We start from the raw sequence: 20,457 nt of genomic DNA, 5'->3' as shown, positions 1-20,457 counted from the left end.
CAACCTTCCTTCCAAGGAGTGGCTGGTGGGTTTGAACCGCCAGCCTTCTGGTTAGCAGTCAAGTGCCTTAGCCACTATGCTACCAGAGCTCCTTAAATTAGTTTATAAAGAAAAATAATCTTTGTAAATTGAGGTAATTTTATTTTAATTTGCGTATAGGAATAGATATTGATATATCAAATCAATTCATAGGAAGGCATTCTTGTATAAGGAAGAGAAAGGCAAATAGGGTGATGAGGGTATTTTTCATTGCTCCATTTTTTAAAAAATTTAACTTTGGTTTTTACAAACAATAAGTTCTTCTTTTTAGCTGTATCTTTGGTGTGTTTTAGCCCTGCAGTTTGCTAGGGGATGAGCTCCTGGAGTGTCTGTCTTGGAGACGTGGCGCCCTGCTCTACATGTACGGCCATTCTCTGACCAAAAGGAGAGAGTGGCTCTCAAGAAAATCTGGTTTGCTTAAAAAGGTAAAAAGACATTCCTCATACATTTTTGATTGTTGATATTTATAGGTTTCAAAAAGCTATCTTTAGTGTAGTATTAAAGGTAGTGGAATCCAGGGGTTTGAGTTTGAGTTCAGGTCTTCTACTTAGTAGCTGTGCAGTCTTAAATAAATTGGAGAAGTTGTGGTGATTACATAAGATAACACATTAAAGTTCTTTGTGATCTGGGAGTTCTGTATGCTTTAAGTTCTAGATTTTTATTTTTTAAATATAGTTAAATTAATTATATTAATTCCTAAGTGTGTTTTTTTGGCCTGCAGAAAAACAAACTTGATTGTGAACCTCTCTTTGCCAGCAGATGGCTCCTAAAGTGACCCTGCTCCTAGAAAATTGTGACTTGATTCATCCTAACTCTTCTGACCAATATTAAATCCAAAGACCTAACGTTTTTAGCTGAGGTTGCATTTACAGATGATTTAGATGGGCTTAGAAACGGGAGGTCACACTTTCAGATGTAAAAGATTGATCTTATTATTTCTAAATTATATAAATTGGTAGTACATATTTTTAATAAATTATTGTTGAACATGACTTTATCATTTCTTCCTCTGATAATATCTTTGTGTTCTTCATTTATTCATTTATGTTTTTAACCATACTGTCTCACTAATTAAGGAGCTCTGGTGGTGTAGTGGTTAAAGCATTTGGCTGCTAACCAAAAGATCAGTGGTTCAAACCTACCAGCCATTCTGTGGGAGAAAGATGAGGCAATATTTTCCTACAAAGATTTACAGCTTTGAAAACCCTAAGGGGGGATTCTACTCTGTTCTGTAGGCTATGAGTCAAAATTGACTCAGTGGCAATGGGTTTGGTTGGTTTTTGGTTTTACTAATTGAGGGCATTTTAGAGGGTATACTTATATTATAAAAGTCTTAATGTTTGAAGTTTCTACAATTTTGTGTATAATACTTTAATTTCTTTGGCTTTGACTTTCATTTAGTACCTTGTTGATGGAATCAGTTACTTGCTACAGATGCTAAATTATCGGTGTCCTGTCCTGTTAAATGAAGGAGTTTCCTTTCAAGACATAGAGACAGCTCAATTACTGAGTGAAGGTAATTTCAGCCTTTTGAAGTTTTCTAAGTGTTTTAAAGCTCTTTAAGATTTTAGGAAGTTTGCTAGATTTTACTCTAATTGTAAGTTAGATTATACACAAAAATTAATAAAAGGTCTCAAAAAGATTCAAAGATTAAAAATCTTCTTGTGATATAGGAAAATATTGCTATCCTCTTCCATTTAGTAATTGTGGGAGAGTTATGTATTATGTTACTTATTTTGCATCTTTGTATAATTCCCGTCGGTATTTATCAGAATTTAGGTTTGGCTGCCTGTAACAGAGACTGGAAGTAACTTTTAAACAAGGTAGATGTTTCCTTTTCTTTCAGGTAAACAAGGGCAGAGCTGGTATGGTGGCTTAATGGTATTATCAGATTCCTATCTTTTTCCCCCATAGTCTTTAGAACCAGTGCTCCTCAGCTTCAGAGGGAGACAATTTTTTTTTTTTTTTTAATTTTTATTGCGATTTGGGTGAAAGTTTACTGAGCAAATTCACTTTCCATACAGAAGCTCACATACACTTTGTCTCATGACGTTGACTGCAATTTCCCACAATGCAACAGCTCCCCTCCCTCTTCCTCCCCATAGTTACATCTTCCTCATGTCCTTCTCTCCCATGCACTCCTGCCCCCAAGCTGTCTCCCTGTGCATACACAGCCCTTCTGTTCCAGAGGGAGACGTTTTTTATAGACTACAATATAACCAGGAGCTCTGGTAGCTTAGTGCCTAAGGCACTTGACTGCTAACCAGAAGGCTGGCAGTTCAAACCCACCAGCCACTCCTTGGAAGGAAGATGGGGCAATCTACCTCCATAGTGATACTGCCTCAGAAACCCAAGGAAGAGTTGCTATGAGTCGGGTCCAACTCAACAGCACATACAACAACAACACAATATAACCATTGCTTACTGGAGTTGTGCAACATGATTGTCCCTGTTTAGGATATTGCTTCTATTTGCAGTTTCCCAAGATGCTCCTGGAGCTCCTTCCATCCCCTCCATTTTTCAGGCTACAGAAATGGCAAAAGGCCATGTTAGCTGAACAGTTTCTTACAAACCTTCACCTACATTTCATTGGCTAGAATTTAACCAGATGGTTTCATCTAGCTATAAGGGAACCTGGAAAATAAAGTCTCTTACCTGATACAATGATGCCTTAAATATAATCGAGGTTCTCTACTAAGAAAGAAGAGGAGAATGGATATTTGTTAGCAGCTCTTAGTTTCTTCCACAAATATATATGCAATTAAAAATTTTAGGAATTAGCTATACAGCATTATTTCATTTTTAGACTGAAGTTGAAAGGGAGGAGAACCACTTTTACTACTTAAATGACGTTAGATTTTATGTGTCAGCTTTCTTCTCTTACACATCATCTGAAATTTTGATGGTGGGAAATCAAATAGGTAAAGACAATTATCTTAGAGAAAAATCTATAATTTTAAGCAGATTTAAATTTTTCACCTCTTTTTTTGTTAGGTGCTCCATTGTCTTTAACATATGAGTGGTTAGTGGTGTCCAAAAATTAATTCAGATAAGCAGCTTATTCTAAAAAGTCTTACTGTGAATGAAGGTGCTCCCTTACTGAGCATGATGTTTTTATAAACCTGGGGTGTTTTATGTATTTGTGAAAGGTATTAATTCCACATAACTAATGAGTTAATTAGTGGTATTTAAAATGGCCTTTTGAGAGTCTTCTCATCCCATCCACATAGATTAATTAAATTGAACTGTTAATATCTGATACTATATAAAAGAAAAAAGGAATTAAAAAATGGTACAAGTCATTCATTTGCCTTGTTCTCTCATTTCTAATCATAAGGTAAGATACTCTCATGGCTGGAATTTTTTTCTTCAGGAAGAATGTGCCATTGGTGTCTTAAATCATAGTTTAATTACACTAGGGTCAGACAAAGGAGCTCTGGTGGAATAGTGGTTAAGGCATTTGGCTGCTAATCATAAGGTCAGTGGGTTGAACCCACAAGCTGCTCTGCGGAGGAGCTCTGGTGGAATAGTGGTTAAGGCATTTGGCTGCTAATCATAAGGTCAGTGGGTTGAACCCACAAGCTGCTCTGCGGAGGAAAAATGAGGCAGTCTGCTTCCATAAAGATTTACATCCTTGGAAACCCAACGGAGGTTGCTGTGAGTCAGAATTGACTCAATGGCGTCAGTTGAGTGAGTGAGTGAGGGTCAGATAGAATCAAAAAGCATTTTCCAGGAAAAAGAAAAGACAGTAAGTAAGTACCACAGAAGTTTTGCTACCGTGCTTCTTCTTCTTCTTTTTTTTTTAATCCTTTTTATTGTGATTTAGGTGAAAGTTTGCAGAACAAGTTCATTTTCTATACAGCAGTTCATACACATTTTGTTTCATGACATTGACTGCAATTCCTCACAATGTAACGGCTTTCTTCCAGCTTCCCCCCATAGTTACCTCTTCGCTGTGTCCTTCCCTCCCATGTACTTCTGCCCCCCAGCTACCTCCCTGTGCAAACACTGCCCTTCTGTTCTCCCATGATTGATTGCTCCAAGGAGTATATTTACCTGATGTCAATGTTCACCCTATATGTCTGTCTATTGTTTGGCTGGAAGCCACTTGAGTGAGTTCAGTTCCAGACCTGAAAGGTAACTAGGGGCCATATAGTCACAGGCGTCTTACCAGGCTCTATCAGACCAGCAAACCTGGTCTTTTTTTTTTTTTTTTTATGATTTTGAGTTTTGTTCCACATTGTTCTCCTATTCTAAGTGGGATCTCCTGCATAGATCCTCCTCTGAGTAGCTGACAGTAGTGCTTATTCTTCTTATGGTGGTGGCTTCTACTGTCATCTAAAGCAGGTTACTCAGCCCTAATTCATCTCTCAAGATGATTGGATTAGAAGCCAGAAAACTAACATTCCATAGGCTGCCTTGCTCATAAGACTTTGTTGGAGAGTCTCTAATTATTTTTGGTGAACCATTGTACAACATGATTTTGAATAATCCTTAGAACTTAGAGGGAAAAGTTCTAAATGAAGCATCAAAATATTTTTGTGGCCAAATTGTGATGATAATTTACCTAAAACTCAGCAGTGTATATTTAGTATGATTTTTTATTTATTTTTCCAATTTAAAATAGTTTTATTGTCTTTTGGACATTATTTGTATGCCATTAAATTTTCAACTTTTAAAAATTACCAAGTAATGTATTCAGTAAACCTCTTCACTGTATCCCTGAGCCTAAACACCTCTGTGAGTGGGGGCCGGTGAATTTAATCTTTAGACATGGCCTTATAAAAATATAACCTTGCCAAACTAATCCTGAGGTCAAATGGGTTAAATCAAAATACTCTCTAGCCTTGCACACCTCTGGTTTATACCCTTTTTTAATACCCTGAGGCCTCCCTTCTTGCAGTCATTTGGGCTATTACTTTACCCGGAACCTGAATTTCTGATCCCTGAAGGAGCAGCTCTGAATTGGCATCACTAATTGCCTGGGTACCTTGTAAAAGTACAAATGTCTGTCTATCACCTGCAAGTTCTGATTCAATATATGGGGCCCAGGAATAGCTTTTTAATAAACTTCTCAAATTTTTAGGATACAGCTAGATTTGGCTGTCCCTGTTTAGAGGATGCTAATCTGACCACCTTTTTCAGTGAAAGTCATGTTTCTGCCTCACTCTCAATTCATGGGTTATTCTGACCTACTTCTTCTTTCTCCTTGGCTGCACCATCACATGCATCTTCACCAAGGATATTCACAGTGCAAAGTGAAGTATTTTATTTAAAAACCGTGCTGATCATTAAAACATATACATATATCAAGGGAAAATTTTAGCAGCAAAGAGATTATGGGGACAGAGTTGTAGAATCCTTGGAGGACCAGAAAGAGAGAAGAAACCATGCCTAATTTGTACATTGCTCATCTCTTCCTTTGATACTTCAAGGCAGTATTTTTTAAAGTATTGTTCCTATCTTTTGCAACTGATCTGCCCAATACAATACATTGCTTGATAGCATGTTTACTGCTCCCATAGGTGTCGATTGTGGATCCAAATAAAATGAAATTCTTGACAACTTCCAAAAAAAAAAAAAATGTTGTTCCTGCACTGGCAGCATCAGCATCATCTCCAAACCAAAAAAACCAAACTCACTACCATCGAGTCAGTTCCAACTCATAGTGACCCCCTTTGGATTTCCAAGGTTGTAAATCTTTATGGAAGTAGATTGCTCCATATTTCTTCTGTGAAGCAGCTGGTGGGTTCGACCTTTTGGTTATCAGCCAAATGCCTTAACTACTACCCCACCAGAGGTCTTGATCAGCATCACCTAATTCTAGGAATTTGCTAAAAATGAAAATTCCTAGGCTGTTAGTTGGCGTGCTCGCTAGGTGATTCCAATGTTGGCTAAAGTTAGCATATAGCCATATATTCTTTCCCTATTAACCCCTTCTCATGGGACATCTGTGTTTGCCATTCTTTGTTGATAAAAAGATTGTGGCTAACCCACAGAGTAGGACACGAATTGGGCCTCATATCTCCCTTAGGCAAATATTTCTCAGTCTTTCCAAATGGCTTCACTTTATGGGGCACATTACAATTTCTGCTCTTAAGACTCTAGCCTGCTTAAAAAGTTCAACCCTCCCTCCGTTTTTGTGTCTCTGTACTTCCTTCTTTCCTTCCAGCTGCCAATTTTAGGAATAACTAGTCAAGGTGTAGGATTACCACAAAAAAAAAATTCACTCAATGCAGTGCTACATGTAATATAAAATCTCACTGCCAATGAGCCAGATTCAACTCATAGTGACCCTTCCTTGGGTTCCCGAGGCAGTATCACTACGGAAGTAGATTGCCCCATCTTCCTTCCGAGGAGGCTGATGGGTTTGAACTGCCAGCCTTCTGGTTAGCAGTCAAATGCCTTAGGCACTGCGCTACCAGAGCTCCTGTAGTATAAAATACCTTAATAAATATGTTTAATGTTGTATCCATTTTTTTTCCTCCAGTTGTGGTTTACTAGCTAGACTATTTGTGGTGGGTTTTATAGACATTACTGAGATTGTATCTTCTTATACACGTTAGTTATTAATTACATAGTAAAATGAAATCTGAAACTCATTGATAATAACAGCATTTTTTAAGTACCACCAATATACAAAATCCTAAATTCCTAGGCACCCTAGAGAATTTTATGCATAAGATTAACTTGATGTAGTTTAATAGTTGGGTACATAAGCCTCGAAGCCCTACAGATTTTCCCTTTGAAAGGTTTGTGGTAACTCTGTGCTGAGCAAGTGTATTTCTAATAGTGTGTGCTCACTTCATGTATTTGTGTCACATTTTAGTAATCCTCACCCTATTTCAAAACTTTTTCATAATCCTGTTTCACACTTAATAGGCTACATTGTTGTTGTTATGTGCCATCGAGTTGTCTCTGACTCATAGCAACTCCTCCTTGGGTTTCCGAAGCAGTATAGTTATGGAAGTAGATTGCCCAACCTTCCTTCCAAGGAGTGGCTGGTGGGTAATAGACTGTAGATAGTATAAACATAACTTTTATATGCATCGGGAGACCAAAAAATTTGTGTGATTCATTTTTTTGTGATTTTTCCTTTATTGTGGTCTGGAACCAAACCTGTAATGTCTCTGAGTTAAGCCTGTAATCTTAGGCGAGTTCTTTAACTTCACTAAGTCTTCCTTTCATCATCTATAATATGAGAATAAATATTTACCTGACAGAACTGTTATGAGGATCAAATAAAATATTAGTATTACTGCCTGGTACTGAATAAAGAAGCACTAAGAATCATAGTTGTTAATTATATTATTACTATGAATAACATTATGATCCTAGGTATGTCATCTTTTTTCATACATAATGAGATACCAATGGAGGAGAGTCAAGAAACTGATGCAGGGTTTTCCTTGTCCTGGTGGTCTCCCCTCTAAGCTTTGACAAGTAGAGAGACTGCATCATACACGTGGTTGCTTGTGTGCAGTCCTTTTTATGTTTAAGCTGCATGCTACCAACTTAAGGTCAAATGAGCACATAAGGCTAATGGCAGGTTTCTTTTTCTTTTCTGGAAAAGAGAAGCCCTTTGAGTGGGGTGGGGAAGGCAGATGGGAGGAAGGAAGAGAAGGAAGCTAGCGGGGCAGGCTGGGAGTTGACTGGCTAGATGGTGAGTGTGTACAGCAGTGGGTAGGAGGGGCTGGATGTGGCTCTTTGAAAGCAGGTAGCAACCACATAGAACCTGTAGCAACAGAGCCAAAGTTTTGGTGCAGTACCTTGGAGTGGCTCTGGTGGCATGTGTCCAAGGCCTGCTTGATGATTGTCCTGTGCCTCTTATCTCCTGTATATGACATGGTGTTCCAGTGACATCTAACATAGCATCCTTTTTCACAGAATGTGTGATGTGGTGGGTGTTGCATGATGCATGCCTGTATATGAGTGTTTCAGAATTAGTATATGGTAACCTCTCATTTTCAGGAATGCAAGCCTCAAATTCTGTTATTAAACGGTTATTTCTTTTATTGATGTAACCCTTTAATGAGTTAGCTAGTCTGCTGAATTTATTCCTTCTCTTGGTACTATTCATAAGTTCAGTTTGAGGTGAAGTGAAGGCGATCGCTACAGGAACAAATTCCAAGACTATGAAATACTCGTGATAGATGTAAGGCAATAGGAACTGCCACAATTTTGAAAATAAAAATTAAAAAATACATATTTTACGTTTCTGTAACATTATAAGGAGCTCTGGTGGCATAGTGCCTAAGGCATTTGACTGTTAACCGGAGGGCTGGCAGTTCAAACACACCAGCCACTCCTCGGAAGGAAGGTTGGGCAATCGACTTCCATAGGGATACCACCTTGGAAACCCAAGGAGGGGTCGATATGAGTTGGGACTGACTTGGCAACAATGAGTTTGGTTTTTTTGTTTTGGTTTGTACCATTATAAGGAGCCCTTGTTGCACAGTGCTTAAGTCCTCAAATTCTAACCGTAAGATTGATTTGAACTCACCAGTTGCTCTGTAGGAGAAAGATGTAGCAGTCTGCTTCTGTAAAGATTTACACCCTTGAAAATCCTATGGGACAGTTCTATGTCCTATAAGGTTGCTAGGAGTTGGAGTTGACTCAACAGGCATTGGGTTTGGTTTGGTACCATCATAACGATTTTGTGTGAGCAATTGAGATTATTATAGCCATTCATTTGAGGTAACCTTTTTAAATCACCTATATCATTGGAATAAATAATTTATTTGTATTTTAATTGCTTTAAGAAGTTAAATGGCCATGCATTTTAGTAGCACTTTATAGTTTCTTCTGTGAAGCTTTATACATTTTTACTTTGAGTGTTCCTTAAGAAAACTCCAGGAAGTAGAGATTTTAAGTTTGTGCACTGAGGCTCAAAGAGTTTGGTGACTTGCCCATGGTCACAGAACCAGAAACTTAAGGTGAAATCTTTTTGATTCTAGGTCTGTATGTCTTTCTACTGAATTAATACATGTTGTATGCTAATATGTGTTGAATTATATTAATGTACTTCCCCACCTTTCCAACCATCCCACCCCCATAATAAGAATACTTTCTTCCTTGGAATAGAAAGGATCTTGGGTATAATTTATTAATTTTGATAAGTTCAATAGCATGTGGCCTCTCAGGTCGTGATGATGCACCTTAGTTTCTGTAGACTCTTACATAGGAGAGTAGGATACTTGACTGTATCATTATCATTGATTCCAGTTCTGTTGATGCATAGGTTCAGGGAGTCTGTGAGTACTCTGAAATTATGCACACAATTTGGGGTTTATGTTTGGAGAGAAATTCTATAGATTAGATATTCAAAGAGGTTCTGCAGAAGACCCCAGGAAAGTTAGGAGCACACTGCCCCAGATGGTTCTTTAAATTAAAAAAAAAAAAAAAATCTTTGACAGTATTTTTTTGTACTTGTGATCAGCCTTTACCTTTTATAGATAAAATAGGGATAAAAGTGCCAATTAAATGAGGATTATATTAGGGATATTCGATTTTTCTAGGAAAAAAGCCTAATGATGTAATAGGAATTTATTAGAGTTTAAATACATAGAGTTTTTAAAATAACTTTTTAATTCTAATCTTTCAACCTAAATGACTTTCCCAGGAATTTTTAGTGACATTCATTTGCTGGCTATGATGTACAGTGGAGAAATGTGTTACTGGGGATTGAAGTATTGTGCAAATCAACAGCCAGAAAATCATGAAGTGGATACTGATGCTTCTGGAGCAAGCTGTACTACACACACAGAACCCTTGGACTTCCGAGAAGTAGGGGAAAAAATTTTGGAAAAGTATGTATCTGTGTGTGAAGGACCCCTGAAGGAACAAGAATGGAATACAACAAATGCAAAACAAATTTTAAATTTCTTTCAGCATTGTTATACTTAGTCAATTCATATATTCTTTTTCAGACACACACATATACACACACATGAGCCATGAAGCCAAAAGTTCTAGGAAAAAAGACATGTTGACACTGAGCTTGAGAATATTACACTGAAAAAAGACATCCTGCATAGTTACCCTCTTTTAAAAGCCAGCACTGTCCTTCATTATGTATTCTTAATCTTATGAAGGAATGATTTGTAATTTCTAAAATAATGTGTGTGTTATCCTGACAGCCTGAACTACAGACATCCTGTAACTATAATGAGGACTGCCTTTGGTTTTCTGAAGATTATTTTTCTATTACATTAGATTAGTTTTTAATCTCCCTGTATGGAAGCTCATCAAGATTAAAATCAAGTTAGATCACTTCTTTGAATATGGATAATACTATGGATATAAAAATAGCAAAATGAAAAATCATGATGAATATTTAGATTCCATTTTCAAAATATAAATAATGAAAGACTCCTCAAAGGAATCATTGTGTTTAATTATTTTGCCATGAACTACTTATGGCAATTAAAATTTTTACTACAAGTAGATATAAAGATTTTGAAATGATTTCCTCTTTTCTTTAAAAGAAAATGTGTGGTTTATGAAATGATTAATGATGATTAAAAGCCAAGTTTGTTATTAGCTCATATGCCCTTAGGGGGCATTTGTTCAAATTGTATTGAAATTTTAGTATTTTTTTGCCTTTAGTAGAAAGTGTGACTGCTAAAGGCCAGACAACCTAACTTGGTATCTTACAGTCTTTCTGTCTACCTCAACTCTTGTTATCATCTTGGGGAGATGCTCTATTTGATACTCCTGGTGCAGAGTTTCTTGACTGCTGCACCGATGACTTCATCACATTCCAGCAGCTTACTCTGATGGCCACACCTAGAATCCTGATCAAGTTTCGCTTTCTGAAATCTTACATTTCAGTAGCCCATTAACTGATGACAGTTCTAATTTTTCCAGCTTTTCCACTCCCTTATTTTTGTTGATTTTTCCTTTCCTTTTTTCCATTTTACCATCTCTTTAGCTTTTCACAGCCTCCTCTTGACAGCATCATTTCTCCTAAGCAGTCACCCCCTTTCAGATTTTTTTTCTTTCCTTTCCAGCCTCAGCCTTATGGGGTACCGAATGAACTACCCACTTGCTAATTTCTTCAACTCTTCTTCCCCGGGTCCTTCAGTCTCGTCATTCTTCAAGCTCTCAACATTGAATTAATCTTACCATCCACCTTTTCTTCGATGCTGAGTTCCACTTGAAAGTCATGCAGCCCTTCAGAGTGCAATCACTACAAGTGTCTTGCCTCCAACTTCAGAAGAGCCCTCAGTGTAAGCCTTTTGTTATTCATGTGGCCTTGCTCCCAGTTCCCACAGTGGCTGATCTAAACCTCATCACTTTCCTTAGACTCTGTTCCCTCCCCCAGCATATTGCCTTTCTTTCTGTCGTAAAGAAAATTGTGAGTGTGGGTGATCAGCTCATTTTTGCTCTACTCATGTTTTGTTTTTCAGAGGAAAAGAGGTGGCCTGTTTCTTGTTAAAGGCAATTTCCTTCTGTGCTGCAGATTTTATCTCTGCCATCTCCCTCATTTCCCTGGGCACTTTAGTTAAGGAGCTCTGGTGGCATAGTGCCTAAGGCATTTGACTGCTAACCAGAAGGCTGGCAATTCAATCCCACCAGCCACTCCTTGGAAGGAAGGTTAGGCAGGCTACTTCCATAGTGATACGGCCTCAGAAACCCAAGGAGGGATCACTATGAGTCGAGTCCGACTCGTTAAAAGTCTGTCCTTTTTCTTTTCTTTCTTTCCTTCTCTCCTCTTTTCTTGTTCCTTCCTTTGCTTTCTTTCTCTTTTTACTTACTTCTCAATACCCTTCTTACACAATGCCATTCATAGATACGGCTTTGTCTGCCACCTATACTAATAGGCTGACTCCCAAAACCAGTAATTAGTGTTCAGTTGCTTCTGACTCATACTGACACCATGTGTTGCAGAGCAGATCTGTGCTGCATGCGGTTTTCAAGATTGTGGCCTTTTGGTAACAGACCTTTCTTCTGAGGTGCCTATGGGTAGACTAGGACCACTAACCTTTCTGTTAGTCTGGTGCTTATCCATGTGCACCACCTGTTGACTCCATTGACTCCCATGCTGGCTTGAATCCTAGCTTCTCTCCTGAGCTCTAAACGTTATTTCTAACTGCTTATTGAATACTGTTACTTAGATCGTGGTTGTTGGGTGCTGTTCAGTTGTTGTGACTCATAGCGACCTTATGTGCAACAGAATGAAGCAGTGCCCGGTGCTATGCCATCCTCACGGGCTTGAGTACATTGTTGCAGCCACTGCGTCCATCTGTCTTGTTGAGGCACTTCCTCTTCTTTGCTTTTTACTTAGATGTCCCATAACAATTTAAAATTCAGTATATCCAAACAACTCCTCTTCAATTTTCTGTACCAGTATGGCTGCCTCTGCTTTCTTTTGGATACTGTTTACATGGAACATCCTTTCCGTCTCTTCATTTTAATCTTTTGGTCTAAAATGTGTCTCTTGTAGACGACATGTGGATAGATCCTGTTTTCTTATGCAGTCTGCCAGTCTCTGCCTTTTGATTGAAGTGCTTCATCCATTGAAGTTCAGGGTAATTATTGATAGAGCAAGATTGATTCTGCCATTTTATTGTACGTTATTCTGAGATTTCTGGGGTTTTTTGTTTTTGGTCTGTTTTTTTTTTTTTAATATATATTTATTGTATGGGTTTTTTTTTGTTTTAATATATCAGGAGCTTAGCTTATTACCTTTGTGTTTAAATTGCTTGCCTTTCTATGAATTATTTTCATTCTTGTTGTTTTGTGTTATTGTAATACTCTGGCTTTGATGCTGCAGGTTGGCTATGTGTGGTTTCCTCTCACTGGTGGGTCTGGTGGGTTGCATGCGCACAGGGGTTCTGTGTCGTTACGCATGGAGGATTGCATGGAGTTGAGAAAGCAGGGTCCCTCCGCCATTGTGAGGCACAAGGGTCGTCAGGTAGTCATGATCCCTCTGCAGCACTTGAAGGACAGTGCAGTCTCTCCGCGTTGGCATGAACAGCTAGTGTGGTCCTTGGAGAAAGGACCCGTCATCTGTGAAGTCACAGGGAGGCATAGCTTCGCAGGTGAGTGAAGCAAGCCCTCTAAGCAGGCATGCACCTGGTCACAGTGTGGGCATGAATAGGTTGGGTGAAGGAGGGGTGTCATGGCACCTGCAGTTGGCCCATGGCTGGGGAAGAAGGGGTAACAGGGCAGGGCCTCTGCACTTCCAGGTGACTGAGGAAGGAGGGGAGTGGAGCCTATGCACATGTGAGGGCTGCCTGTGAAAATGAGAAGGGAGGGGGTGGCACAGGGTCTGTGCAAATGAGAGGGAAAGGGTCCAGGATGGGTTGGCTTCTCAGAGGAGGGGCTTGTAACTATTACTCTTCTGGTTGACTATTCAGTGGGTTTTCCATCCAAATGGACAGGCACCTCTGCTAACAACCAGTCCCAGCACCAATTCCTAGCTCCCTTCTCTGCACTCACAAAGGCCACTAAGCTTCTTAGACTTCCCCTTTTCGTTTCCTCAAATCTACCCTCCTTGTCTTTTCTGTCCCCTGTGTAATAGCAGTTCCCTGTGGTTTCCTAGATTCAAAGCCATGTCTCTTCAGCGCATCACCCTCTCAGGCACGTCTAGTCTCGGCATGAGTCCTGCCTACTTTATCATTTTTTCCCAGGTTTGTTTACACAGTGTCTCCACCTCTGGCTGTGTTTTCTATGAGGTCACCTTCCTGAATTCAGCTGAAGATGATGCTTTCTGCTGTCCCCAAGTGGCCATGCTGTGCTGGGTCAACCAGCATGGTGTGAACTATCCTTAAATCTCAGCTTTACTGCTGGTCTTATTCTTTCTCTCCTTCCAGTTGTTGTTTGGTCCATTTCTTCCACCCTCCATTTGATGTTCTGGGATCTGAGGTAGTTCTTTGTGTCTCTTTCACTTAGTTTCTTGAGTCTTTGTTGTAAAGTGATACTATGCCGCTTTTCACTAAGCTGCCATCGTAACTGGAAGCTCTTTGTCTTTTAATGTAGATATTTATTGCTATGAATTTCCCTCCAAGCACTGCCATCACTGTTTTGCCTCTAGTTTTCCTGAGTGATGTTATTATCCTAGTCACTACAGCCCTGAACTCCATCACCTATAGTATTGGTTTTAGTTACTTTCCCTCCAAATTTGTAGACATCGGCTGCGTCACTCTGGTATCAGGCTTCCCCTGAGAGATACCAGCTATTTCCCTCTAGTACCTGCCCCCCTGTTGGTATTACTGGCTGTCTGCAATTACTACAGATCCGCCTTTCTGTGTGTGGCAGGCATACGACTCTGGTACTAGACACCCTTACCTAGGCACTGCAGCTGACACAGACATGCCTTAAGACTCCTCTCCCTGGAGTGTTGGCTACACTACCTAAACTGCAGAGTCCTACCTTGGAAATGGAAGCTTTGGCCAATTTCACCAGGTGTCCTTATGATCACCAGTCCACACTGTGCTTGCTTCATTGCTTCTTCCCTGGATTCACAGGAACTCTTGCCTGAGCAGTACTGGCCAAGCTGCACTGTCTCAAGGTTGTCTCAGGCCTGATTGTTCTGGTGAGTTGGCCTGCACTGTCAGCTGTTGTCTTGGTGTCAGGGTTGACTGTTCATGTACTGTGGCCTGCATGGCATCCTAGGTCAGCTATTAGGTGGCTACTGGTGTTTTCCAGACTTTTCCCTGCTTCTTTGGAAGGGTTACAGTTGGGGGCTCTCCAGATGTTATGCCCAGGAGTTCTGCTTTCGGCTTTGGAGCTACTGGCTGTTAAGTGATTCCAATGCTGCTGTTGATGGATGGTTTGGCTTATGGTTGGGTCCTTTGGCTGATGAGTGGGACCCCTGGGTAATGGGTGGTTTCTGTGGCCTTGGATCCATAAGCACTGGGGCTCGGTGTACACATTGACAGTGTGTGTGAGGGGTGCGGCTTCCTATACTATTCACCCCAGGGATCTATCCTGGAGATCTAGCCTTAGTTATCTAGTGCTGTCATAACCGAAGTACCACAAGTGGATGGCTTTAACAAACAAATTTATTCTCACAGTTTAGAAGTCCAGATTCAGGATGCTGTCTCTGGGGAAGACTTTCTCTCTCTGTTGGCTCTGGAGGAGGAAGGTCCTTATCTCTTCAGCTTCTGTTTCCTGCTTCCTTGGAGATCTTCTTGTGTCTTGGCATCTGTCTTACCCTTGGGTCTAGGAGATTCTCAGCACAGAGAGAAACTTTGGGTCCAAAAGACGTTTTCTGCTCTTAGCTCTACTTACTTGGTTGTCAGGTCCTTTCTTCTCCTTTTGTTCTTTCTCTGTCCCTTTTAGTCTAAGCACGTGGATTTTCTGCTGTTGCAGTTGGTTAGATCTGTCAGTCACAGGCGTAATGTCTTTAACAAAAGTTTGTATCATTGGTAAAAGTTCTAGGACACATGTCCTTAGTTTGTATAATAGAATTTTCCAAATCTTTAAGTTTTGTTTTCATTTGCACAGTTAATTTTTAAGTCTGTCTCTTTCCTCTTGCATTTTACTATAAATGGCAAGGAGAAACCACTTGGCTTCTTTAAGATCTTGCTTAGAAATTTTCTCAGCTGCCAAGTGTTCCGGTTCATCACTTACGTGTTATATCTTCCACCAAACATTTGAACATAATTCTGAAAAATTCTTTGCCACTGCATAAAAAGCATCGCCTTCTTCTGTTACGCAACCACATGTTCCTCATTGGAACCACATTTAATGTTCATCTGGTAACATTCTGTTGCTGGTGCCATATGTATTCTCTAAGGCAAGAGACGCTTTCTCTCTAGCACTCCTCACTTCTTTCTGAGCCCTCGTCAGAATCACCTGTAATGTCCTTAATTCTACCAATAGTTTCTTCAAGGCAATATCGGCTTTTATTATTGTTACGTGCCATTGAGTCGGCTCTGATTCACAGCAACCCTGTGTACAACAGAATGAAACACTGCCTGGTCCTGCGCCAGCCTCACAGTCCTTGCCATACCTTAGCCCATCATTGAAGCCGCTCTATCAATCCATCTTGTTGAGAGTCTTCCCCTTTTTCACTGACCTTCTACTTTACCAACATGATATCCTTTTTCAGATAATGGTCCCTTTTGACAACATGGCCAAAGTAAATGAGATGAAGTCTGGCCATTCTTGCTTCCAAGGAGCATTCTGGCCACACTTCTTCCAGGACTGGCTTCTCCCAGTCTTATTTCTCTGTGTCCTTTTCCCACTCTCAGCCAATTCTGCATTCCAAGTATTTATCTGTACTTTTGCTGAGGCTGCCAGCTCAGTTTTTCTGACCCTTAAGTGAGTGTCCTTAAGTTTTCATTCATGCTATTGTCCTGGTGGTGCACTTTCTCAGAACTTGGGAACTCAGGCCCGAACTGCTGCACTTCTCCTGTGTCCTTTCCCAGGGCTGCTTGCTGCAGCTTTTCTGTCCCCAGCCTGGGGATTCACATAGTCCAGGATGCACTATTCACCCATTAGCACTTTGCTGGGTTCCCAGGATTCAAAACTACACTACACCCACGCACCATCCTAGTACGGGCCACGCACCCTGTGCCTCTTCATCCCAGGGCTGTTTACTCAGTATTTTTATCCCAGTCTGTGTCTTGCATGCTGCTTCTGTCCTGACTTCCTGCTCAGGGATGCCGTCTGCAGTCATATGAAGATGGCTGCTCTGAGCTGGGCAGGTGAATAAGATGAGAACATGCCGTGAATCACTGCTTTCTCTCTCTTTTTCTATCAAGAAAAAGACAGTCTCTGTAGTCTGTCTATTTCTTGATTCAGTGTTCACTTTGGCTCTCCAACCTTTCAACTTCTGTCCAGAGTTCCAAGATTATCAGTTGCATTAATTTTTACTTGTTTTCTTCCGGCCTTGTGGAGTGACATGAGGGTATGACTGGTTATCCTGCCATCTTGCCCCTGTCCCCCATGTACCTTTTCGATTAACATGAAATTCCTGACAGAGACTTTGGGGACAAGGGAAATCTCTTTCTGTCCTGTCTTTGCCTCTTTTGCTTATCCTTATACAACTAAGAAGATTTCTATTTAACTTAGCTATTAGCAGGTTTCAGAAAAAAAACTGGGCAGTCTATTTCTGTAATGATTTACCTCCTTGGAAACGCAAAGGGGGTCGCTATGAGTCAGAATCGACTCGATGGCAGTAAGTTTGGTTTGGTTTTTTTAGCAAGTTTAGGTGACACAAATGCTTAAGCACTTAATTGCTAACCAAAAGTTGGCAGTTCAAGCTCACATAGCAGCTCATGGGAAGTTTTAGACCAAGAAAACTATGGGGCGGTTCTGCTCCATCTTACAGTGTTGCTGTGCATCAGAATCGACTTGACGGTACCTAACAACAACAGCTATGGAAGTATCTTTGTCCTTTGTAAATATAAAGATTTCAGTCATTGAAATATGATGCTAAAATCATAGATATTCATCTTCTTTCTTCTCATAGTTTTTGGAGTATCACGGTTAATCTCAAATACTTTCAGTTTCTTCCCCAAATGTACTTTTTGTTCTCTTCCCTCAGTACCCTGGCAGGTATGTTACTTCCGTACTTCTGCTTGGAATGCTTTGCCCTTTTTATGGCCAAGTGAATACCTACTTATCCTCTAAGGTTCTGCTCCAGTGATACTGTGCCTATAAGGCTTTTTTTTTTTTTTTTTTCCCCCAGCTCTTTCCAGTTGTTTTGGTTACCTCTAGTGCTTGATAGGGTGGAGGGTCGACGAAAGAGGGGGAGGCCTTCAGGGAGATGGATTGATACAGTGGCTGCGATGATGGGCTCGAGTATAGCATGGATTGTGGGTCTGGCGCGGGATCGGGCAGTGTTTCGTTCTGCTGTGCATGGGGTCGCTATGAGTCGGAAACGACTCGACGGCACTTAACAACAACAACAGTGCTATTCTGAGGAGCTCTGGTAGCTTAGTGCCTAAGGCACCTGACTGCTAACCAGAAGGCTGGCGGTTCAAACCCACCAGCCACTCCTCCGAAGATGGGGCAATCTACTTCCATAGTGATACTGCCTCGGAAACCCAAGGAGGGGTTGCTATGAGTTGGTCCGACTTGACAGCACATAACAACAACAACAACAACAGTGCTACTCTAACAGAAGATACCACAAATCAGATGACTTGAACAAATAGGAGTTTATTCTCTTACAATTTGGGAAGTTAGAAGTCCAGGTTCAAAGTGCTAGGCTCTAGGGGCTGGGTGGAAGCCCCTTGGCCTTGGACTTCAGCTCTGCCTCATGCTCCCAGCCCACTGAAGCTGAAGGCTTTTCTTCACTCAGGGAGCTGCTGGCTACTGAGGCTGACAAACCCAAGGTCGACAAGTAAAAAGGCACAGTCCTATATTACCAAACAACATGGCAGGACACTAATTAAAGTCCAGAAAAAGTCCTGAGATTGGCAGGGCATGGCAGGCTGCTGAACAAGGACTTTGCTATGTGCAAGGTTCAAGTGTGCCAACAAGCTAAAGACCTTCCTCAAAGTTGCTTCTTATGTACTGGAAGCAGACCACATCTCTAAAGCAGCTACTCAGCTGCTTCAGTAGATTCCACCATGGCGTTGATTGCCAATCTCACCATGGGGAATAACTACATCCAGCTGCTCAGCCACTCAAAACCAGCCTAGCCTGGTTGACATACAACCTTTACTACCACACCAGTCAAAATTGGATGCATTTTGCTTCTGCTCCCATAATGTTCCCCTTTCATGTTATTCCACTGATCATCACATTTAGCCTCATCTTTATTACAACCACAGAGCTTAACATAGTGCTTAATGTATGGTAGGCCTTGGTAATTTTTTTTTTTTAATGGATAAGAGGATTCTAAGTGCCGAAGTCTGTGCGACAGGATTGCTGCTTTTGCATTCCAAACTGCCATGCCCTCTGTACCAGTGGTTGACAAGACAAATAGGGGATAATATGCAGTCCTCAAAGGTATAAAGTATTATTTAATTTCCAGCCTGAGAAAACAATAGAACTTTTCGCTTTAGAAGCTGGGAATGTCCATTTTGCCTTCATGGCCCTTGTGAACAAGTTGGGTTTCTTACTGGTTGGTATTACTGGGTATTACTGGGTGCTTTTTATACAACTTTTCCATCCCACACAGAATTGGAGAGTAATTTGTAGACTATTACAAATATAGTATAATACCTTTTACTCTGGTGTATTATAAAACAATGCATTAACAACACATTTTTGTATGTATTAAATCCTGCTAAGTGGATTTTGTTTCATTTAGAATGAAATAACCTCAAGATACCATATATTCCACATAAGGAAAGTTCATTCATTCAACAACTGTTGTATGCCCACTACACGTCAGATTCTGCCCTAGGCACTGAAGATGTAGTTTTGTGAAGCAACCTCCTCTTTTAGAGCTTGTATTCAAGGGTAGAGATTTAGACCATAAGCATTTTAAGAAATAAATGTATAGTGTATAAGTGATGAATGCTATGAAGAAAATTAATGGTGTCACACTATGAAGGTGCTGGTATGAGGCAGAGAAGAGGTACTGTTTTAATTAGGATGGCTGGGAAGGCATCTCTAAGCTACTGCTTTATTATTTGTGTGGTCAAATTCCAACCCCTAATGAAATGTCCTGCATATTCAGTGCATTCATGAAGTTTCTCTTTCTTAAGGAGGTTCTGATACTGAATTCAGAATTGTCAACTACTTAAGACATTCTTAATTTAATTACATTTAAATGGTTTTTCTCTAATGTGGGCTTTTCTGATGGGTGAGTAATACCTAAAGGACCTTGTTACATTTATTACACTTGGAGTTTTTCTTCTATTTGAATTCTCTGATGGTTAAAAAATTAGAATCTCTGTTAAAGAACTTTTCACAAGCCTTGAATATGTGTGGTTCTTACTCAGTATGAATTTTTTGGTGTTGAATAGGCTTTAAGACTAAAAGGCCTATTTGCATTACTCCATTTATAGGGTCTCTGGCTACTGTGACCTGTTTGATGCTTATTAAGATAGAAACCATGACTAAAAGCTTGTCCTTATTCCTTTGCGTACAGTAGAGTGAGATGAGAATCATGCCTGTATATACAAACCCACAATAAAATTGCATTCCTAGCTTTGCAATCCCACTGGGAGTTCTCTGATGTTCATTAAGGTGTTCACTGTGTCTAAAGGCATTAAGATACCTACAGCTCAACACACCAGATTTTGAATGCTTGTTACTTCTCTCTTCACCTTCCAGTGTTCCTTTTCTGACTCGAATAAGGAGATCCCATCTGCCATGGATGCCAGGATTCCATAGTTCTCCACTATCACTTCCTTATGTGACTAGTATCAGATAATATGTTACTAAAGTATTACATTAGAATGCATTTAATGTTTCCACAGTTAAAGTATACACTGTGTATTCATGTTGATATTGATATTACTCCTTATAATTAAATTTTCCAAGTAAAATGTTTTGAAACAT

The 20,457-nt window shown here is 40.1% G+C and overlaps 1 protein-coding gene across 1 annotated transcript in view; it reads left to right on the top strand.

Moving 5' to 3' along the window:
* The window catches only part of CUNH5orf51 (chromosome unknown C5orf51 homolog), a 22,414-nt gene extending 12,469 nt beyond the window's left edge, over nucleotides 1–9,945 (top strand). Inside the window, exons 4-6 of the mRNA XM_007950531.1 lie at nucleotides 333–464; nucleotides 1,441–1,555; nucleotides 9,662–9,945. Of these exons, the coding sequence (XP_007948722.1) occupies nucleotides 333–464; nucleotides 1,441–1,555; nucleotides 9,662–9,945 (531 nt within the window). The remainder of the gene's footprint in view (nucleotides 1–332; nucleotides 465–1,440; nucleotides 1,556–9,661) is intronic.
* The last annotated feature ends 10,512 nt before the right edge of the window (nucleotides 9,946–20,457 follow it).

Source organism: Orycteropus afer, unplaced genomic scaffold (genome assembly GCF_000298275.1).
Source record: "Orycteropus afer afer isolate SDZICR_OR568_19922 unplaced genomic scaffold, OryAfe1.0 scaffold00275, whole genome shotgun sequence".
Classification (NCBI taxonomy): Eukaryota; Metazoa; Chordata; class Mammalia; order Tubulidentata; family Orycteropodidae; genus Orycteropus; species Orycteropus afer.
The sequence above is the reverse complement of the archived record's forward strand: the minus strand, read 5'-3'. Positions and strand labels throughout refer to the sequence as shown.